Genomic DNA, 23,596 nt, shown 5'->3' on the forward strand with positions numbered 1-23,596 from the left:
ATGGTTTGTTGTTGGTGGTAGATCAAAGGGGTGGCTGATGTAGGCACTAAGACTCCACAGCCTGCTATAATAATACCTGCCTGCCTCCGCCCTGCCTCCCTGCCTGAGGACGTTCAGATGCTGACACTTCAAATCGCTTTTCTCTTAAAGAAATGGAGATGGGGTTAAGAAGCGTGACAGAGTGGAGGGGCAACGGATCAAACAGGCGATTTAAAATGTGGAGTGGCGGTCAGCCACCGCGGGCAGCCGGAAAGAACCATGAGTGAAAAGAGCCTCTTTCCATCCTTTCCTGAGGTTTGTGTGTTTATTGTCCCCACATGTTAATCCGGTGCCTGTCCTGTGGCTGGTACAGCAAGCGATGCCCTGTGCCCGATCCCTTTCTGCCTGGGAGTGAGGGGAGGGCAGTAATATTGATGGGTGAGGAAGAGGAAAGATGCCCTGAGAATAAAAAGGGATGGGGAGGAGAAGACAAATGATCACCTGGGAGTATGGCACGGGCTGTGACGTGAGGGACATGGCACAGGGAAAGAGGGACCTTGCTGACAGCCTGGAAGAGAGGGAGGCAGGAGGGAAGCCGTACACAGCTCTTGCAGGGAATGGAGCTCATGGTGTCTGTAGAAATTTCGGAGCTTGTAGCAATGCTGAAAGCCTTGTGGGGTGTGATATGGGTCCTTTTGTGCTGCACACAGGAGGGTCCGGGCATGGTGGGAATGCGACATGGGTAGATCCGAGCTCTGCAGGACAAATCTGCTGTTGATACCTGAAGCTTTGGCTTGCAAAGGTTCATACTGCCGTCTGAAGGGTGGTTCATTAAAAACTTCACTTTTGATACCTGTGCTGGGTTGCTTTCGGTTGCCTTTTCTGGGTTTGTGGATTTTATCCATAACAAGCTATGCCCGATATCTGTGTAATGCATTAGACAACTCCCTTTTTCTATCCAGTAGCGATACACACTATAGAAACCACAGAAGGTTTGTTTTTCAGCAAAACAGTTGTCACGGTGGGAGGTATAATACATTCTTAACGGTAGAGAAGAGTGGGATTTTTATAACTTACACATATCACAAGAAATTAAGAGGGTTTTTTTCTGCAAAAAGTTTTTAGAGTCTTTGGACTCCCTGGGGAAGAGATGGGAAATGCGGGACGGCTGCTGAGCAAAGAAATGACTGTACCTGACAGTTCTGGGAAACGTTGTGCGTTACTGGATATCTTTCTGCAACTCGTATTTACTCTGCGTCATTTCCTCAGTAGTCTCCTAAATTTTGCAAGACACCTTCACAGCTTTTCCTGTAAACCTTTGCTGCATTTACTGGTGTTACACTTTTGAAAAGATCTGTACATAAAGTGTATCCAGTATGCCAAGCATTTTATTTTATTTTCTCTGCTTTGACTTTCTCTGGAAGTACTGTCTAGTTTGTAGATTTATATCATTGCCTAGAAAATCAGGCTATTCTCAAATAATCAAGTAGTAGTTTAGTATTTTATTTTTTTTTAATATGCCCTAAGTTTCTATTTCACGTGCCTGGATGTACTTACAATACACATTTTCTGCCACCGTCAGGACTGCTTTGCCCACTTATCCTTCTATAATATAAAATCTTATAGCTTGAGATGTTTATACCAAGCCTGGCTCCTTCCTATCTAACCTAACATGCCTAATCCAGGATCCCAACAGTCAAGACCTTATAGTGGCCTTCCAGTACCTGAAGGGGCTACAGGAGAGATGGGGAGGGACTCTTTGTCAGGGAGAATAGTGATAGGACAAGGGGTAATGGTTTTAAACTGAAAGAGGGGAGATGTAGATGAGATACTAGAAAGAAATTCTTTGCTGTGAGGGTGGTGAGACACTGGAACAGGTTGCCCAGAGAAGCTGTGGCTGCCCCATCCCTGGAGGGGTTCAAGGCCAGGCTGGATGGGGCTTTGAGCAACCTGGTCTGGTGGGAGGTGTCCCTGCCCATGGCAGGGGGGTTGGAACTGGATGATCTTTAAGGTCCCCTCCAACTCTAACCATTCTGTGATTCTATGACTGACTCCTTAAAAAGGTGATGAATAGAGGTAGAGCTGAATCCTCTCTGGGAAAGCCTTACTTGGGTCTCAGTCTTTTTCAGGAGGAGCCTGTCTCATCCCTCAGAGCGCACAGGGAGCCTTGGGAACCTGCATTCCTAAATTAGGTGACTCAAGTACTCAAAGCTTGAGTTGGGTGCCACTGTGAGTGCTATTAAAGACGTTGATGTTTTGCATGAGCAAAGTACTTGAAGAGCTGAAGCCACTGGTTCTAAACGTCCATCAGGTGAGAGATGTCTCTTACTGTGTGCTCTGCAGAACCTGAAAGGAGCATCCAGTGTGGTCAGGGCTTCTCAATAGGACTATCAGTGGATCACTTCAGAGAAAAGCAGAAATATTTTCAGCCTGCAGAGAACAACATTCCTGTTCTTGCCTCCTCCCTCCTAAAACCCCCTCAGAGTAAGTAGCGCTCCTGGGACCAGCAGAATCCGGCAGTGCAATGGACATGACGAATGCAGTGATAATGCTTAAACAGACCAGTGTTGGGGCACACGGGCTTTTTGGGACAACTCTCTGCTGAGACTGATGCTTCTCTACTTTAAATAGCAGATTAAACTAGTACCAGTGCCTGGTACAGAATGATTGCTTTTTTTCTCGCAATGGTTGTTTTTCATAAATATTGTCCTTGGGTTTGAAAAGATGAGGAGTGGAGATTTTTAGTCTTCAGCGCCACAGCTACTAGGACTGTCTCTGTGAAGCTGGCGTGATCCACACTGGTCTGGACGTGAGGATGCTTGTTAAGAGAGGGTGTGTTGTCCTACCACCGAATGCTTCATCTTGCCCCTGTTGAGAGGTGGGGACTGTCCTGCCTCTGTCTGGTACTGCAGCAGCTCTTCTCTGCCTGCTTTTCATGTTTAAAACCATCCAGGTCAAAAATATCAATTTCCTGTTATGTGCTTCATAAAGCACCAGCAAAGGTGAGCGTTACGGACTCCGGAGTGTTTGATAGTAGCGTATGAGCAGATCCGAAGGTTATTTCTTTAATCTTGTAGCGTGGCAAGGGTAGAGTGAAGCTGTGCGGTGTTACCTTGGTTTAAGGTGTTGTTACCGTGTCCACCCTTTTATTATTTCCTTACAGTTATCTTTCTGAGATTTTATATTCAGGCCGTATTGCATGTTTCCCCATTCTTGTGCACCTGAATACGTCCTTTAAAAATATTGGCAATGTTCTCAGGTCTTTTTTTTTCTCTAACGGTAAGTCTGGTGGCTGTTCCTCATCCCTCGCTGTGCCAAACCGCTGAGACAAGACTGGTTTTCTGCTACTGATTTGAGAGAAACTGCGAAATTAATTTTGTCCTTAGCTTCATTCTGTTGCAGAAACTTCCCAGTGCTTTGTGTAGTGAAATGGGAGTGGGTTATCACTGTTTCAATAAAAATGTGTCGGATGTAAGATTTTTAATTGCTCTTAGTTAGACATAAGGAGTCGACGGTGTAGAAGCTTGGAGTGATCTCATCTAAAACTGGTAAAATGGTTGGGTTTTGTGGCTCTTTTTCAGGCACTTGTTTGATTTATATACTTAAAGGAGCACAAATCTTAATTCTTGGAATCATTTAATTGGAAATGTGATGTGTGTATCTTTCAGCATGTTCACTTGAGTTCACTCGACAGCGTTGGTTTTGACTTCTTCCAGAAAAAGAAAAAAAGCACCGTCAATTTTTTTTTCCTTTCTTTTTCTGAACTCCGTGTATTTCCCTCCAATCGTATTCCAAGTTCCATCTCTTTGTGCCCAGGGGTTTGTTTAGGTGCTCTCAGAAAAGGTGGACGGCTCTTAATCGTACCTTTTCTTTGTAGATGTGAAGAATTCCGTCTGATGGCTGCGCTTGCCGGCTTTTGCTGCTTTATGACTAATAGGACTGCATCGGGAATCAATCCCACCCACCGGCACCAAACCTTGCCGGGCTGACCTTGAGGCCAACTCCTTCATTTTGATTCTAATTTGTGCAGTGATTTGCACATCACTGAAGCAAAGTTAAATGTAAGAGGATGCATTAACATAGCAGTACAGCTAGACTGGAAACGCACAAAGGTCAGGAAATGGAAAAATGAACTACCTAATAACATCCATTTGCCCCACTGCTGATGTATAATGGCTTTGATTTCCAATTAGTGTTTATTATAGACATAAATATATATATTGTGCCATAGATGTGCAATATTGAGACAAATGCACTTAAAGATCCTTAGAGTTATTATGGCACGCAACCCTCTGAATCGTTTGCAGCCTTTGTTTCAGTCTTCCCAAGAGCATCAGTTTAATCTGTATGTTCTGTAATATCTTGCGGGGAAAAGGGTGTCAGTAGACTATGGAAGCCTGCGTCCCCCTCGTGCTAAGTGATTCCTTTAGAGCTCTGAGAAACCATTCTTGTGCCTCTCAAATAACGGCCCAATCCTGCAAAGTTCTCCATGCTCTCAAAATCCTTTGGCTTCATTCACAGCATTCTCCAATACCAGGCTTGAGGATTTTCATGTTGGGGTTTATGTTTTTAGCAAGTCAGATGCTGAACCATTTGGAGAAGATTTTGTATAGCTCCTTGCACTGTAATCATAGAATTATAAAATGGTTTGGGTTGGAAGGGACCTTAAAGACCATCCAGTTCCATCCCCCTGCCATGGGCAGGGACACCTCCCACCAGACCAGGTTGCTCAAAGCCCCATCCAGCCTGGCCTTGAACACCTCCAGGGATGGGGCAGCCACAGCTTCTCTGGGCAACCTGTTCCAGTGTCTCACCACCCTCACAGCAAAGAATTTCTAGTATCTAATCTAAATCTCCCCTCTTTCAGTTTGAAGCCGTTAACCCTCATCCTATCACTATTCTCCCTGACAAAGAGTCCCTCCCCATCTCTCCTGTAGGGCCCCTTTAAGTATTGGAAGGCCGCTATAAGGTCTGTAGTTCCCCAGGTCGTCCTTTTTTCCCTTTTGGAAAATGGGGGTCATGTTTCCCCTTTTCCAGTCAGCAGGAACTTCACCAGACTGCCACGAATTTTTAAATATAATGGAAAATGGCTTGGCACCTTCATCCACCAGCTCCTTTAGGACCCGCGGATGGATTTCATCAGGTCGCATGAACTTACATACCATCAGGTTCTTTAGAAGGTCTTCAACCTGGTCTTCTCCTACAGTGTGTGGTTCTTCATTCTCATAGCCCCTGTTTTTGCCTGGTCCTTCAACTTGGGAGGTGTGAGGAGAGGGATTGGCAGTGAAGACTGATGCAAAAACGTTATTGAGAACCTCAGCCGCCTTCTCGTCTGTTGTTACCAGTTTGCCATTCTTGCTCATCATGGCGGGTATGCTTTCTTTAACCTTCGTTTTCTGATTGACATACCTGTAGAACCCTATAAGGTCCTGTTTTCTGGGTTTGGCTGTACTATAAGCTATGTTTTAAAAATGCTTTTTGTGCTAAGAGTTACACTAACAATCCTTCCAAAAGTCAAGTGACCATAGGGATTTTTCTCGCATGACGATAAGCAAATAAATAGCTGTAATGGTTGGGAGTAGGTTGATGGGGGGCGGTTATGATAGCTGATACTGTAGCCTTGATTAGAGCTTACTTTTGAACGGTATTTCTTCTTACCTCTGCGTTGCCTTGCATTTTGTATATTCGATTGTACTGCGCCTGCAGTGATGGAGAATGCAAATGTTCTCTTGGTGTACGTTTTGCTGCGCAGATGCCCTGTGGTGTCTGAAGAGGATTGTCCCTAGGCAAAAAGGAGGAAATCTGTGTACTTCATTTACCTTTTCCCTGCTCAGAGTTTGACACAGGGAGAGCGCACCTTCCCTGAAAGCTGCCGAGTGGTGGCAGCGAAGGGGCCCTTGGCAGGGGAGCAGATGGGGAGAAGATCAAGAGAAAGCAGGCCTGTGGTGGGAGTGGAGATGAGAAGGCTGCTGGGAAGAACAGGGAGAAAATCCTGCAACGAGTCGTTAGGGCTCTGAAAAGCAGGAGAGTTTGCTCTGAGAAAGGACTTCATGTTGCTGGGTTGAGAGCAGGTCTGGAGGGAAAAGTCCTGCTCTATAAGTGAGATTAATTCTCGTGTCTTTTTGCTTTCACCCAGCATTTCTACTCTGCCACCCAACAGAGCTGAGTTTCCTGTCTTCCAGAACTTACCTGATTCCAATTCATGCTCTAACACAACATTTTTAGATACTGAAGGCTCTTTTGGTAGACTCATCTTCAAGGTAAAGGTCTGCCTCGAAGCTCTGGCTTGCAGAGTCCCATCACGTCACCTTTTGACGCCTGTGTGCACTGCTGCTTTCCTGCTTGCCGTTCTGGCCCAGCCTCAGGATTTTCCTCTGGGTGTTCACACCCAGGCTTGTGACTAGGTTGTTAAAATCTTTTTATGTTGTCTCTTATCCAGCCAACTACACCCTTCATACAAGCTGTTACTACCTTGTATTTCTGCAAGTACAAAATCCTTTTTGATACATGATCTTACCCTCCTGAAAGCTGGTCAGAGGACTTTTGCTGTCATAACTTACCACTTTCACCAGGCTACACTAATATATATTTTTTTAGTCTATCTTGGCTCGTGCTTGTCTTTTACAAAACACATAAACCTTGCAAATGAAGGCTAAAAGCTTATCAGAAGAACCTTCATCTCTGGTGGAGCAACCAAGAGACTGGCTCCACATCTGACTGGCCTATGATGTCAGACTTGACTACTGCCTTATTAAATTTTCAGATGAATAAATGTGCTGTGTCCTGAGCTTCCCGTCACACAAAGCCATCTCACTGTCTTTCTCAGCGCTTGCCCTCGAAAGTCTGGTTGTGATGATGCTTGCAGACATCTGAATGACTGCGTATGCCTTACTTCGAGCCCACTGTCATGCTGGCTAATATTGTCACCTTTTTCCCTTTAAGTTCCTAATCTACCACTGCTCCAGCAATGGGTTGTATTTCAACCATATAGTATCTTTGGTATGGACAGTAAAAGCCCATCGTACCACCACCCTGACCCGCACAAATACATCTTCTCCAACAAAGCAGCAATAGAACTGTCTAGGTTGGAAGGGACCTTTAAGATCATCTAGTCCAACCATCAACCTAACTCTGATAAAAACCATCACTAAACCATGTCTCTAAGCACTATGGCAACCCGGCTTTTAAATCCCTCCAGGGATGGGGCCTCAGCCACTTCCCTGGGCAGGTAACCGGTGTCAGTCCAAGTATCTAAAAGAAAGTTAGTTCTTAGTTATCTGAACAGAGAATTGAGCTGGATCCTTGCAGATGCTTAGCTGGGCTTCTATTTTCATAGTGCTAAAACATCATGTGCCTTTCTGGTATGATTTAAAATAATCCCAAATTAAAAAGCTCTGAATCCTTTAACTGAGAAGTTCAGCTAGCAATAATGGTGTGTGAAGCCTTTCAGCCAGAGGATTCTTCTTGTCACAGAGAGGGATGTGGTACAGTTTTCTTTGGTGGTAAAGGAAAAGCCCGTGGTGACAACAACTCTTGGCTGTCGCAGTGCCAAACAGCAGTCGGGGCGAGGAGAGAGGTGTGAGTGTGAAAAGGGAGAGAACGTGGGAAGGAAATCTGTGAAATATTTTTTCTTGATATTTACTCGTTATGGGTTTTCTATGTGTATGTTTTTGAAATCAGTTTTCTTCACAATCAGATCTCGTCTGTCGTTTCCTTTTGGCCACTCCTTCCTGCTTTCCCTTGTTAGAGATTGCAGTTGCATTTACATGGAGGGGGAACGAAAACACCCTAAATAATTTTTTCTGACATTTGTTTTCATTAGATGGACTAAATGACATAAATAAGAGGCAAGTTCTGCCCGCAGATAATCCTCAAACAAATCTCATTTTGAGCGGGGCTTTTACGCGGCTGGTAGATCTTTAGAGACAAAGCTTTCCAAAACTTTGTGAAAATCGGGGGGAATGGCAGCGAGAGGGGGAAAAAATATCCCTTTAGCCAGTTTTGCTCAGCTGACTAATGTTTTATAGCTAAATGCTTGTTGCCATAGCTGGCTGTACATAAAAAGAAGCTGGTTTTGATATAAAAAAAATATAGTTACTAAATTTATTGGAGTAAATAATAACCTGCCAAAGCAGGTCCACCTAGGACACGTTCTTGTGCGACCTGCTCTGGGTGGACCTGCTTTGGCAGGGGGTTGGACTAGATGATCTCCAGAGGTCCCTTCCAACCCCATATCATTCTGTGATTCTGTGAAATGCTCATTTATGCTAGAGTAGCTGATGGCAGTAGAAAACAGTGTTCTTTCCAACAGTAGTGATATTTGCATTTCGTGACACGATGTTAATATAAAAGATGTCTACCATACGGTAGACTGAAAATTACTTACATATGTTGTATTACATACTGTGTATGTCCAAATGAGGAATGGAAAGGGAAAGACCTTTATATCTGCTACTTCAGGTGTCAAAACCAAAAGTAACTGGACCATCCCTGATATAACTGAAGTATTGTACATCCCTATTGCATCGTTCCTCCTATCCTGAATAAGTTCAGAGACAGGAAATAGCCAAGCTGTGCATTAGTCACCAACACAGTATGGGGCTCAACTTCAGACAAGCCTGAGCTCACATGTGGAGTGTATCATATGCAGGATCATAGAACCACAGAATCATAGAATGGTTAGAGTTGGAAGGGACATTAAAGATCATCGAGTTCCAACCCCCCTGCCATGGGCAGGGACACCTCCCACCAGACCAGGTTGCTCAAAGCCCCATCCAACCTGGCCTTGAACCCCTCCAGGGATGGGGCATCCACAGCTTCTCTGGGCAACCTGTTCCAGTGTCTCACCACCCTCACAGCAAAGAATTTCTTTCTGGTATCTCATCTAAATCTCCCCTCTTTCAATTTAAAACCATTACCCCTTGTCCTATCACTCCACTCCCTGACAAAGAGTCCCTCTCCATCTCTCCTGTAGCCCCTTCAGATATTGGAAGGCTGCTATGAGGTCTCCCCAGAGCCTTCTCTTCTCCAGGCTGAACAACCCCAGCTCTCTCAGCCTGTCTTCATAGGAGAGGTGCTCCATCCCTCTGAGCATCTTCGTGGCCCTCTGCTGGACCCGTTCCAACAGGTCCATGTCCTTTTTATGTTGAGGACTCAGAGCTGGACACAGGACTCCAGGTGGGGTCTCACCAGAGCAGAGTAGAGGGGTAGAATCACCTCCTGTGACCTGCTGGCCACGCTTCTTTTGATGCAGCCCAGGATGTGGTTGGCTTTCTGGGCTGTACATAAGTGTGGCAAGACGGGCCCTTTTAGGACAAAATCTGATAGTCCAAGAGAAAAAGGTTAAAAGGTGTGAGCAGAAAATCACCTTTCCTCTTACGTGCATAGACGCTCTGTTCAGCAAAGGCTCTCCTCACCACTAACCGTCATACTAGCGGTGAGGGAAGTAGGTGGGAATGTGAAACCTGGGGGTCATTTGGTAGAGAGAGTCCATGGGTGGAAACCCCCCTGGAAAGAGTGACTGTAGAAGCGGCTATAGTCTGTAGAAGCCGACTGTTTTGAGCCAGGAACGAAGAGGGATTTGTTTTTGTTGACAACCAACCTTTATCCGTTGTGCTGTTGGGTCAACATTTGGGTGTTCTTGCTTTATAATTTACACCGTGTATTAGATATGAGAATATAGCTCGGCGCGTGTGGTGTACACACCTCTGTAAAGGGATAGAGAGAAGAAATATGAATCCCAAGTCCCTAAAAAGGTTATTATTTTATATATAGCGGGTATCTATGATGGGTCACGTTGCTTCCACAAGACACAGAGAGGATGTTTTTGCCATTTTTTTTAATCTGTCTCACTATGGCTGGGAGTCTCTCACCGGGGCTTGTGCATCTTTAGACAGTTGCACAGAAAACATGCAAAGCTGGTAATAAAAATGTAGAATAACTATTTGTCCTAACTTCTTATCTACTTATTTATAGAGCCTTGTTTTTATTTTGAAGCCGTTATTTAATCCAGATAATTCTGTGACTGTTGTCCCATTTCTTTGGGATTTTTTCAGTTGAAGTATTTTCTTTTTTGCAGATTAATGTATTTGTATAGAATCGATGCTGGAAGTACGGTAGACAGATTTCTGGAGAACGTGGCCTTCTGGATTGCTTTCAGATTATGCCATTTGTTCCACTGGAGTCAACATACAGGAAAATGGGAACTTGGAGAATTAGAACATAGTGATGAATTTACCATTTTCATTAAAGCTGCTGAAAGTCATGCTGAAGCTGAAAGTACTAAATGTTTAAGTCTAATTTAATTCGAAAGTATGCAGTTAATTAATACTCTACATCCATTAACATTCAAAAATGAAAGTATTTGCAGAACCACTTCTCCCTGGAGTAATTTGTCACCAGAAATAAAACGTCTGCCCTTGAAGTGAAGCAGTTTTTGGGTAGTCCGCTATGGGCGATGGAACCCGTGTTGATGTCACGGACTAATCCAGAAGAGTGGGCTTGAAGTTCTTGGTGTTGCTACTTCACCGTTATAAAACCAGTAGTAGTCGTCTCAGGTAGTGTTGTGACAGCAGATGCCGCCTTCACTGAAGTGACAAACTCCCATTGATTTTTAAATCACTGACTAGAGCGTTGCCCACAAGCGCTTCCCGGTTTAGAAAACGTTCCCAGCATGCGAGACCCTGGTTTTTGATTAAAAAAAAAAAAAAAAAGATGCGTTTTCTGTTTACAGGGAACACCGATCTTTATGCTATGATTTGAACTCTCTTTTCAAACTGCGAATAAATGTAACTGGTAGGAAAGAAGAGCAAAGACGTGATCGCACAGCAAATGCAACACCATGCACTTCATTCCCCCCCACGCTTCCTTCCTCCCTCCTCCTGTTCCTGTATCTCTACCGTAGCCTTTTGCATTATTTGCTTCACTCTTTCCAGCACTTACTATAAGGTGTGGCGTTCCCGCTGGAGCTATTTTTGCTATAAACCCTGTTTAATGCAGTCAGTGAGGATTTGGGTCATTGGATTGTAAGCGTTGTAGGGCAGTGTCTGCAAAGTGGCAGCGTATTCCAGGGGTGCAAACATGCCAGTGGAATTTTTTTTGCTCTCCGTACAGTTTGTGTGCAACAGAATCCTAGGATGCAATAATAGGTCTCTTAATTATTCCACAAAAATTGGTATTAATATACAAAATATTTTACGTTTTCAGGACTTATTGTTATTCTGTGCCTTAATAATGCCAGGGTTAAATAACTGCTTGGCCGGACAAAGGAGCTAGGATTTTTTCTTCCGCTTAATTTGTTTGAGTTCAAAAGGATGATTTGACTTCTGATCATGGGAAAAGCATTTCATAGCATACTGGAAAGCTGTCTGGTTTTGTATCTAACGGACTGGACAGCATGGTTGGCAACAGATGGATAATGGAAGGCTAATGAATAATGAAAAGCTGAGTGATTGAAATAGCAGAGCTGCAGGGAGAGAAGAGGGAAAGCAGGGAAGGAAAATGGAAAAACCCAACAGCACAGAAGTAGGGAATGACCAGTATTTTGATCAGTATCGGGATATGTGTCCACACCAAGATTAACCCCACTCATAACTTTAGCATTATCCATCGGCCAGCTCACAAGAGCTCTTAACTCGCGCACAGTGACACATTTCATACAAGTCGCTCAGCTTGCCTTGAGGGAGGAGGGTAGGTTGGAATTTAAATGTTTTTTCCACTACTAAGACAATGACTACTCTGCCGTAGCCTCCCCGACTCCCATTAATTGTCCCGTGCATTCCCAAATTCCTACTGGAGTGGGTGTGCATAGGATCTCCCACTCTACTTGCAAAAAACAGAGCAGAGCAATAGCATTGGAAGCTCTCAGGGGTAGCGAGAGATGCTGCAGCACTTGGCTTGTGTTTACACTTCGGTGAGGACGTCTCTGTTCTGGTAACAGGGATAACTCCGTTTTCATGGCGCTCACTCTTCAGATCCCCAGCAGGGAGGAAGACTCCTTACTCATTGCTAACCGGTCTCTCCAGATGGGATACGGTCTCTGGGGCGACTGCGCTTTAAGACAGATTCCTCTGCAAATGTAACAAGAATTACTGGAAAGAAAAGACTTAAGAAGGACTTCACTCCGGGTATCAAAAGCGGGAAGACTATCTCCTGATGTTAAAAGAGAACGACTGGCTAGCAGTCGGATAGTTGTGATGTTTGCGTCTGGATGCGTGCATTATTGTGGAGGGCGCCAGCTACTATTAATTTCCTCACACGCTGCCAGTTGGGGCTGAGTTTGTTGGTGCAAGGCTTGCTCTTACACTTGTTTTCATGGTAAGAATTACGGGGTAGGAGTTGAGTTAGTGCCGTGTTTCCTGCTGCACCTTCTCATGCCTCTCTTTTGCAATGCTGAATGGAAAAAGATCTGCTACTTTCTTATTCTGATGTACTGCTTTTCCTGAGCTTTGACATCACTGAAAAATGGCTAATACTCTAAATATTATCCTTTCTTTTTTTTTTTTTTTTTTTTTTTTCTTCACAGAATCTGTACCAAAACAGGTTCCTGGGCCTGGCAGCCATGGCATCTCCATCTAGGAACTCACAGAGTCGGCGCCGGTGCAAAGAGCCTCTCAGATACAGCTATAACCCTGACCAGTTCCATAACATGGACATCAGGAACAATTCCCATGAGACGGTCACCATTCCTAGGTCTACCAGTGACACGGACCTTGTCACTTCAGACAGCCGGTCTACCCTGATGGTCAGCAGCTCCTACTACTCCATCGGGCATTCGCAGGACCTAGTGATATACTGGGATATAAAGGAGGAAGTGGATGCGGGGGACTGGATCGGCATGTATCTCATAGGTAAAGTCCCCCTTACCCCTTCCCCTTGGGATTTCTCGCTGCTTTTGTTACTTGGAAGCATTATGGTAATGTGGGCTAATGGTAACGGTGAGTTAATACAGCTCTGTCGAGTGTAGTCTTTAAGTGGGTTCATATATGACAAGATTCTTTCTGCTTCTGAATTGCTGGTTGCAGTCCCGGCCCTTGCTTTTTCTTCAGTAGAGATATGGGAACGGTTTCTCTTTGTAATCAAGTTTCTTGAAATTTCAAGATATTTTCATTTTAAAGCCATTTGGATTTTGGGCAAATACCTCTTGTATAAAAAAAGCATAATATTTTCAGGATTTCCTCTTGTGAGTCCTTGAGTACTCTGTGACAGATGAGAGGTTTTTCCAAGTCAAGAATATGAATCATTTAAAAACCCCGTGAAACAGAATGACTTTTCCTGTATAGCCAAAGGATATTTTGATATGAACAATAATTATAGACTGAGGCAGTCTGGAGTTGTCCCAGAAAGTTTTTCATTTTTTTCCTGTGTGCATTGGAAGCTGTATTCAGCCACGTACATTAGCATATTTTTGGCATCTCCATCTAGCAAATCCAGCCCCACGTAAGAGTAATAAGAAATGGTTTCAATTGACTTTTACCTGATTGTTTCGCTTCGATATAAAACTCGTATATAAACCAGGATAAAGGTTTTTTTAACCTGGTTTGGTTCCTATGGAAATAGTCCTGCTGCCTACACTGAAGTCTGTGTTAACTCTTTGCCCTCTGGTAAGTTTTGGACATTGTGGATCAGTTTCAGCCACATTCCTTTATGGATTAGAGGTCTAAAAAATGTGAATTTCTTAAATGTTTCCTGAAAACCAGTGGCCTGGTAAAGAGAACAGACTCAAATTTGTGTCCCCACAAAGGGAAATATTGGTAAAATGCTACTTTTACCTGTTTGGGTAAGTGTGCCTAGCACTAAGCAGGTATTTTAATTCCAATAGCAATTGGAATTTGTGGAATCTGTGTTTTACAGATATCAAGCCAAACAAAAACAGATAAAACATATGATATTGTGAGTTGGACTTCTGAAGGAATCGTAGGGGGCATTTTAGGGGGCTACGGTGTTCACAGAATCACAGAATATTTGGGTTGGATGGGACCTTTGAGATCATCGAGTCCAACCAACAAAAAAAAAAATAAAAAAAATCCCAGAACACCAAACACCAAAACCAAACCAAACCAAACGCCCACAACCACCCCACCCACAGACACAAACCAACAATCTCGGGCACTAGAGCATGCCCTGAAGTGCCATGTCTACACGTTTCTTCAATACCTCCAGGGATGGCGACTCCACCACCTCCCTGGGCAGGCTGTTCCAGTGCCTGACCACTCTCTCAGTAAAGTCATTCTTCCTCATATCTAATCTAAACCTCCCCTGCCCCAACTTCAGACCATTCTCTAGTGGGTAAGACCAGGAGGATCATGTGCTGAAGATGTTGGGAACACAGGTGTTAGTGGCACGAGAAGGGACAGGATGGGAGCTCTGAGCACATAGAGGAACCCTGGTGGCACAGTGTTAAGCATTAGAAAATGAGTTGAGGGTGTTGGAGAAGGGTATGGGAGAAGGGGAACACAGAAGTGGCTACTTAGGACACGGAGGGAAAGGAGTGGGGGTTACAGTAAGCCTAAAATACCCTGCTTTGAAAATCAAAGTGGGCTTCTCCAATTTAAAATCTTTGAAGAAAAAAAGCAAAGACTGGATTTGAAACAGATGCTCTGAAAGTAGTACGGTTTGTTGGCCTTAACAGAATTACTCGTGTTTGCAGTTAAGCTTGCAGTTGAGTGTTTTACTGGCAGAGATGAGAAGACACAGCAGCCCCCAGTACTAGGCAGTAAGAAATACTCTTAAGCCTATTCTGTAGCAGCACAGGCAACTCATGAAGGACTGCGTTGCTTCGGTAAAAAGAGGCAAAGCGTATTTTCTGGTGGTCTGGAGTCAACAGAAAGTCCACAGAGCTGTTTCGCATTGAGCTCATTCAGCCACGTCTCATAGCTCAGACATCGTATCAAGGGATGCGAAGACGCATCCTGAGTTTTTTTTCTTCGATAGGTAACCTTAATACATGAGGGATTAACTGGGAGAGAAAAATCCACCTTGATACTCCTGTGTAATTTATCCTATTAAACGGGATGTTGCTCCAGACACCCCAGTAAATTAGAAGTGCAGATTGTGAAGTGGATCCTTGTCCCCGCTGGCTGAACGTCTGGTGCTAATGGCAATAGTCAATGGCTTGTTCCAAGGAACACCCCTGCCAAATGAAAAAATGAATAGTGTGTCCAGGCCCCAAGAAACCATCCGTTGACCCTTGTTGTCTTTGAAGGTGTTTTGCCTCCAGCCTCTCAGGTTCCCAATCTCAATAACTGAGGAATGAGCAGGCAGCAGCACCCCTTGTTCCTTTTTTCTCTTCCCCTCCTCTCGCAAAACCTAATGTAAGGTGAGATTTGGTGTTTTGGTTCCCTTAAAGAGAGAACTCAGGAGACTGAAGATCACTTGGCTTTTGATGTGAGTTTGACATGGAAAACACTTGGAGTGTAGGAAGGTGACTGGCACTATGACTACGTAGACATTAATAAAGTAGGGGGAACCAGTGGGAACGGGTCTGTAGAAGCAAACAGCTGCTGAATACATTTTGGGGGCTTGGCTTTAAAGCAGTCTCAGTCTGGCAGACTGAGTGCCCTTGAGTCGCTGTAGTGCACCTTTCAGTGTAGCTTCACCAGGGCAGGATTGAGTCCGTGTGCCCAAATATCATCACACGGTCTGGTGGTGACAAAGTGGGGACAATTGGAAGGGTCATTCCAAAAGCACGCTCCTCACCTCAAAACATTGATGCATCCTATATGCCATGTTTGTGACCGGTCCATAGGGGTGGGAAATCCAGACATCCTAATGGCTTAGGTTTGTGTGTGTGTTTGTGCAGATTTTCCAAGCCTTCATTCCTGTTCAGAGAGGAAATGTTCCTGGCCTTGTGGCTATGACCTTCACAACGTAAACTGATATATGACTATGTTTTGAATTAGCAGCCAGACTGGAACAAGAGAACTAAAGAAACTATGAGGTTTTCCCAGTCTGCTCAATAGGGGATTAGCGTTGAAGCCTATTATTACCACTTGCATGGCAACACTGTTAACTCTTGCATTGCTGCTGGTCACTCTAGTGTTTGTCTTAAAGCTGGCTTGTGGATACAGCCCAATCCTTTAGGTGATTGTTTGGGCTGGTGAAATTTGAGCTGAAAGGTTTGAATGTGGCAATGCTTTAATATTGCAGTGAGTCATGAGAAAAATGAGAAATTGTGCCCTCGGGGTATCAGGCAGCATGTTGTGGATTTTCTGTAAAACTCAGAGCGGGAGCATTAGAGTTATTATTCGTTATTTGTCTTGTGGGAGCTGCTGGGCATCCCAGGAAGAGGGTACACAGAAGCAAAACAGAAGATGCTTCTCACCTAAGAGGAGTTTAATCGTTGCCATTGTAGTCCTCTAAGAAATACCTCCAAATAACTTTATACAAATGTTGGTTTTAAAACGCATAAAAGTTAGTCTGTTCTCACCACCACTGCCATCACTAAAATTTTGATGATAACCAATAAACTGCAGGCTTCAGAACAAAGATGTTCCAAGTCTGGGGAAATACAGATGTTATAAAAGGCTTCCAAAAGAAAAAGAGCAAAAATTGTGTAGCACATAACGTTTTGATGCTGTAGGGCATTTTGTGATGCTATTTGAAGGTTAAAGTAGCCTGAAAGGGAGAGTTAAGGGAGTCCTCCCTATAGGGAAGTTCTGGCTGCTTGCTCCTCATGAAGGAGCCACGTCACCTTTTATCTAGAGGAATCAGTTTTTCTCCTCTTCAGTCCATGTGCACATTCGTAAGGGTGGCCAACTGGGAAAACAGTCTTTGCAGAAGCAGGTAAAAGCTGGTTTTAGAATTGGTTATTAGAGTTAACTTTTGCTCATGGTCTCAGAAAATGGACTAGGCAGACGGTTGATCTCTTGTAAACAGTGTAAAAGATGATGGTCGTGTGTGTCACGGCAAAAAAATATTATTGAGTATATCCGCCCTGCAGCTGCATGAAAACATCCATACACACCTACATGGTTTTGATGAAGGGCCGTAGAAAAACTCCTTAGTTGAAGGGAGAATAGTAAATGTTGACTCTCTTAAAATATAGACGTTATTACTCCAATGCATTTTAAGATTAGCCATAGTAGGGTGCAAAAAATATGGAAATTGGAAGAACAAGCCTTTCTGGGTGTTAGAGACGTATTGTGCCTTCAGGAGTAGGAATTACATTTCGTTCCTTCTAAGCTTGAACTCTAGAGGTGTTCCAACTTCCCTTTGTATATGCTATATATCAGCTCTGAGCTATGCAGAAGATCCTCAAAATTCTGTAACGACTCACCTGAGATGTGCATTTGCCTTCCCTCAAGAGAACTATATTATTTTGAACATCGGCAGTCTTTCAGAAACATATCCTCAATAAAAAATACGTGAAATTCGAACATAACACAGCTCTGTTGGTATTTTAAAATCTCTGGAATTTGTTTTTTCTTTGCAGAAAAGCTATGTGTAAAGAAAATATGCGGGGGAGGGGGGGGGGGGCAAAACCAAAACAAATTTATGAATAATGAAGACAGCAAGTCTGTATATTTTGAAAAAGAACCCTCATTTAGTGGCTACTGTGAGACAGATGGAGTATTTGCAGTTATTTATCTCACAAGTTTTTTCCTTTTTCTGTTATCTCATTTACTATTTGCTACGGTGTGAAGCCTCTTAGATAAATTAATACGGACTGCTGGCAGCTGCCTGTAGATAAAGAGCTATCTTATAATTACTGCAGTAGCATTTTAGCTGCAACTAGATTTCACTTCTGTCATCATCTCCATATCTGATGTAGAGTAGCTAACGAGAAATGTTTAAACCAGACTTAGAAAGAATCATTTGCTCCGGTGTCTGTGCCATGCTGATGTTGGGAATTTATCTATCAAGACTAACGTTATACTCTTCTCACCCATTTGTAATTGCCTTTTTTCTTTTGACATTTCCTTATGGGAAAGCAAAACATTATTAAAGGTTATTTATGAAAAATTTCTTCCTACACAAATCTTGTAGGGTCCAATTTCCTGCCCGTATTTGGCTTTTCACGGAGCGGTTCTCAAATTTATCTAAGTAGGAATGTCTTGACTTAATTAGTAACTGAAATTTAGCTTTAAAGCAGCACGTTTTCCTCCTGTTTCAGCCTTTGATGTGATTTCTCTCCCAAAAAGGCCACTCACCATAATCTGACAAATCTAATTTTTAAAGATATTGATTAATAGACATTTAAACACTTGTTTAAACACTTCCCAGGTTGATTTTAGGCTTAGAGGGCCTTGTGTTCCTGTATTGCCCACTGAGGCAAGGGGAGAGATCTACATTTTCCTGCTGTCAGACGTGGATTGGAACTTGTTTGTAGAGCGATTTTACTAATTTATGTTGCCAGCAGAGATGGGAAATAGTAGAAACAGTAACGTGCATATAAGGCTGGGAGTTGCATGTCCCTGCATTCCAGCTCTCATCCCCAGTTGAGGCGTTGGGTGCATTTGGTGGGTTGCTCCACCTCTGTGCTTCGGACATCGCCATCTGTAAAACAAACCTCTTCACAACGCGCCCGCTTAGAGCGAGTTTTGTTGACGCTTGAATTTGTTGTTTCCTGGGGTTACCCGTCTTCCCAGTCCTTTCATGGTCTTCGGAAGAGAACCTCCCTCTGGTTGGTCTTAGAGCTTCTCCTCAGTAGGTCATCTTTGTAGGTCTTAGAGCTTCTCCTCAGTAGGTCATCTTTGTAGCTGGGTCTCTCTCCGGGCTGGGGACGGCTGGCTGTGATCACCTCAGCAAGTTAAGTTTTGTTCGACACCTGCAATTCCACTCTCTCCGTAAAACATGGGCAGAGGTGCCTCATGGCCAGACAGCTTTCACTAAGCACAGCACTATTTATTTTGGGAATAAAAAGTGTCAGAGGAGCAAACCTGTCATTAAAAAAAAAAAAAAAGAGCAATAGCCCACACAAATGCTGAACAGAGGGGATATTAGTTATCGTAGGCCTTGGCAGATATATTAGTGCAGAGATATCAGTTCTTTGTTCCAACCTGGCTCGCCTTCACCTGGCTGCTCTTGGGTCCAGTGAAAGCGACTTCTCTTTGTCGGGCTGAGTCACTTTTTGCCTTTCCCTGTTCTGCATCTGGTGGACCCCTTCAGCCAGACAAAACCAGGACATGCCGCTTCCAGCCCCACCAGGTGTGAGCTTTTGCCTGTGTTTCAGCCCTTTACAAGTAGATGCAGTCAACACTTAAGCGCAAGGGTCTCTCAAATGTTCCCAATGCCTTCTGACCCATTCTCCCTTTCAGTGCTTCCAGGGTTCCCCTCTGTCGTTTGTGTGGTGTTACCGTTGCTAGTAGCGATGCACCCAAAAGCTTCTGTAGAGGGGTTAGTGCGGCGGTGGTGTGCTTTATGGTCTTTTCAGGAAGTCACGGTAAAGAAGCCTGTAGATTGTCAATTCTTTTCCTTAAATATCTTTAATGTGTGGTAGAGGTGTTTACTGTGTGCCAAAAGATTCCCATTTTCATTTAATATTTCTCCATAAAAATAACAGCTATGGTATTAAGAACCTTTTTCTAGGTGAATGGGTGGAAAAGAGTTTTCCACTTCAGCTGTCATCCTCAGTATCAGGAGAGGGAAATAACGCAGACAGGGAGTACAGCAGCCTCATGCCTTCTCAGTGATTTCCAGGGTCCTTATGCCCGTGGATGAAACTGCCTCTGCGCTGTGCAGGGGGGGCCTGTATCGCTATATAGCCCAAAGCGATCATGAAGCCAGTAATGATCACCCACTAAAGCATTTCTGAAGAAATTGGTGCACCAAAAGCCAGGCTGTGGCCTCAAGCCCACAAAATCCATGCAGCAGGTTCAGACCATTGACTGGGGAGAATCAATCACGGCACAAACAGCGGACGGCGCAAACATAAAATTCTTGGCAGCATAAGGCTTAAAGCAGAAAGATTTGTTCTCTAGAGGTTGTCAGGCTAGACGTGGATTTTGAAGGTTCAGCGTATGTTTTTCTTCTCTTAGTTTTCTAAACCAAAGTAAATCATTCTCACTCCTTTACTGTTTATAACACTTAAGCACGCTGTTCATAATGTGAATATTCCCATGCTGCCCTTCAGCTACTGTAATGACTGTGTACGCATTTAGCTTTTGTAGTCTTTCTCATCCATTGATCTCTCCAGCTCTAATGACATTTTTTCCTTCACTGAAGATCTTCCACTTTTTAATAAGCTTATAATTGAATACCATTTTTCAGATAAAGTCACTGCAGATTCTCAAGAGATTCCTTGCACTGTGGTGCTTCGGTGCACGCATTGGGATTGTGTTTGGGGCTGTGGAGTGGTTTTTGTTTTGTTGCTGTATCAGATCACAAATGCCTGTCTAATTCTAATTTACTGTCTGCTGTTATGTCTTTCAACATTGCTATAAGCCCATTTTTCAAATACTGCAAATTATTTCCCCCCTACTTAATGAACGTTGTTAACCTGGACAAGTGTCACCCTCGTTCACGTTTCAGATCTTCCCGTGTCCCTTTGTGTCATGTCTTTAAACCGCCTTGGGCCTGCAGCATCTCGTGTTTTAATACCTTCTAGCAAATTTCATGGGCGCACTGTTTTATCATAATCTTCATTTTCCGAGTTGCACTGTAATCAACGGGGGGGCTTCCACCGACTGACTGTGAGAACTTTGGAACTGTTGTTACATTAAAAAACAGGTGAACAAAACTCTTCCACGTTGTTCCTTACCACACATTGCATATCTTTAGGTTTTTTTCAGTATGCACTGAGGCAGTCCTGATCCGTCTTTGTTTGGATTCCTCCCTCCCATCTTCAGTTCTGCGTGCAAGCTGGATGGCATTAATTGTGGAGAAGCTTGTGCAATGCATAGCTGAAGTATCGCTGCTGCTGTGCTAAAACCCAGCTGTGGTCCACCTGCTGCAGTGGTGAGAATAAATCTGGGAGCGTAGGAGCTTTAAAGCGGAAGTCTGTAGCTGGGAGAGGGGTAGGTGAGGTAGCAATGAGAGCTATGTGGATGTAGAACCAAATAACACCACTATTACTAGATACATGCCCGTCCCGCTGCAACCTGACATCTGTGATGGGTCTTTTAGCCCCCACAAGCAGTTATTGCCAAGTCCCAGCTCAGTTCTTCGCTTTCCTCAATCTGTCTGCCTTTTCAGCAGGAGATTTGTGGTAACTGGGGAGAAGCAGATGAGCGATGGGATCCTTGAGGATATCATAGGTGAATAGGGCCCACTGCCGTCAGCCCCCCTTTTAGCCAGAGGCTTCCCTGTTGCAGGGAAGGAGAGGGAAGTCCCTCAAGTGACAGAGCTCAGACTGTCAGTGTGGTTACCTCAAGTGCAAGGAGGGCAGGACCGTGAGGAAGGACTGGATCCACAGTTCATCCAGAGCCTTCTGAACACCTAGAAGCATATCAACCCCAAGGGTCTCTCTAATTGGCAGTCTTGTTTGCTTTCTTCATTGGTATTGGTGTCATGAAAGATCAGAATGATATCCCCCAGCAGTAATTTGGAGGCTGCTGAAGTGGTAAAGGATAATGTCATTTATCGCTCTGAAAGTAAGCTAGATGTTCAAAGGTAGAAGTGTTTTGCTGGAAGTTAGAACTCCTTAATTTTGGGGGTGGATGACAGGTGTCCTTTGGGCTTTATGTGTAATTCTTTCTGCTTCAGATTGGTTGGTTCAGGTTTTAAACCCACCATGCCTGCCCTTCCGTGTGCCTGGAGCAGTTTTACTTAGGCAGTGTCTCCTCCCCTCAGTGACCAAGAATTATTGCAACTTTGCCCAGTCTATCCCTGTTTTATTACAATTTATGCTCTTTTATCTTCCTGCTTTCTTTTGGTCTTTCTTTTGCCATGTTTTCCTCTCGCTGCTGTTCTTCACTCATTGCTCATGTTTTCTCTCTCTCAAATTCCTTTTCTTTAACTGGGTAGGGGGTTAATTTTTGTGGAATTGAAATGGAACCATTCATGTGCTTGAAACAACACACGTGCATAGCTCTTAGATCAAGGACTGAGCTTTTAGCACCAGTGAAGAACTAGGCCCTTGTTTTCTAGAACTCTTCTACCTGAGGAACTACAAAAGGAGGGAAGCTAACTGTAAATTGCAGTATATTCATCGTCTGCGGCAGAAATTGGCAAATGAATTAACAGTGAAGTTTCGATCCACGTTAGAGCTGGATCTGCAGCTGCTGAAGTCAGTGGAAACGTTCCTCTTGACTCCTGTGATGTTAGCCAGTATCTGTGATTTTTTTTTTTTTTTTTTTACTGTGGTATCTTTGTAAACAAGAAAAGACTGGGGCCAGTCTTTTTTGGGCCCAGTCTTTTTTCAGTGGTGCCCAGTGTCAGGACAAGAGGTAACGGGCACAAACTTGAACATAAGGAGTTCCATCTAAACATGAGGAGGAACTTCTTCACTTTGAGGGTGGCAGAGCCCTGGAAGAGGCTGCCCAGGGAGGTGGCGGAGTCTCCTTCTCTGGAGACATTCCAAACCCTCCCGGACAGGTTCCTGTGCAACCTGCTGTGGGTGGACCTGGTTTGGCAGGGGGGTTGGACTAGATGATCTCCAGAGGTCCCTTCCAACCCCACATCATTCTGTGATTCTGTGAAGAAGTTGGTATCACTCATCTGCATCTATTTCTCACTAATAGCTCCTCTCCTGCAGAATGATGACCGCTTGTATTGTACAACTCTTTGGAAGCACAGTTTCCAAGGGCTGGGTTTTGCAGTGCTATAGAGTAGCAAAAGGAAGCACTGGCACGGCCTGACACAACCCCCCTACAAACTGCACCTGTGAATTGTAGAGGCTGTTTGTTATCATCATTTTGTGGTGTTCTCTGGGTGATAAATTGGATGGTAAGAGAAGACACGTCAGAAATAAGAAGCTTATGCATGGTTTGCACTTGTATTATCTTGCAAAGCAATTTTATTTTATTGATGTTCTCTGCTTTAAAATGTCCCTTTTCTTCAGCTTTCCATGCAAATTACAGAACAGGTCAAGCAGAGCTTGGCCTCTTGGTACAGAAAACGATTTTTAAAAGCATTTTGCTAACTATCTTCATATGTCATTAGAGCACAGACATACATATTGACCAAAAGCACTTTTAAATTTCAAGCTAAAGCATTTGTTCAGCTAAAGACTGAAAGTCCTTCTGTAATTTCAGGAGTACAGCATTTCTTATTCGTAAGGGATCAAGACATGAAGTGTAGCTTCTATTTTTACGCCATAATTGCATCGAGTTTATAGAAAGCAAGCATTGTAATATGTAGCACTAAATCAAATTAGTGATGGATAAGAAACTGGAATAGTGGACCAAGTTCAGGCACCTGCCTGACATTGTGCTCCTGCCTCATGTTCATTATTTGCTTCTTTGAAGGTAGCCCAGCTTATTCTAAATTTTCCAGTTGTTGTTCTTGGATAATGTGGAAAGATAGGCTGATCATACATATCAGCAAAATACTGTTTAAGAAAAGGGAGTAGGTTTTTCATTTCCGCCTCTTAAGCAAAAACCAAACTGACCAAAAGGGTCACTCAGCTATTTGTAGTTTGAACTCCATCAGTCCTTCTGAGGAAGATGTTTGCTTGCTTCTCTGTGGGGATTTCAGGCAAGATTTCAAGTACCGAGGTCCTGCCTGTTCAGTGTTAAGC

General features: G+C 43.8%; 1 protein-coding gene across 1 annotated transcript in view; it reads left to right on the forward strand.

Moving 5' to 3' along the window:
* Positions 1–12,505: 12,505 nt before the first annotated feature.
* Positions 12,506–23,596, forward strand: part of HECW1 (HECT, C2 and WW domain containing E3 ubiquitin protein ligase 1) — a 190,083-nt gene continuing 178,992 nt past the window's right edge. The window contains exon 1 of the mRNA XM_074146119.1: positions 12,506–12,827. Coding sequence (XP_074002220.1) covers positions 12,539–12,827 — 289 coding nt within the window. The 5' untranslated portion in view covers positions 12,506–12,538. The remainder of the gene's footprint in view (positions 12,828–23,596) is intronic.

Source organism: Numenius arquata, chromosome 4 (genome assembly GCF_964106895.1).
Source record: "Numenius arquata chromosome 4, bNumArq3.hap1.1, whole genome shotgun sequence".
Classification (NCBI taxonomy): domain Eukaryota; kingdom Metazoa; phylum Chordata; class Aves; order Charadriiformes; family Scolopacidae; genus Numenius; species Numenius arquata.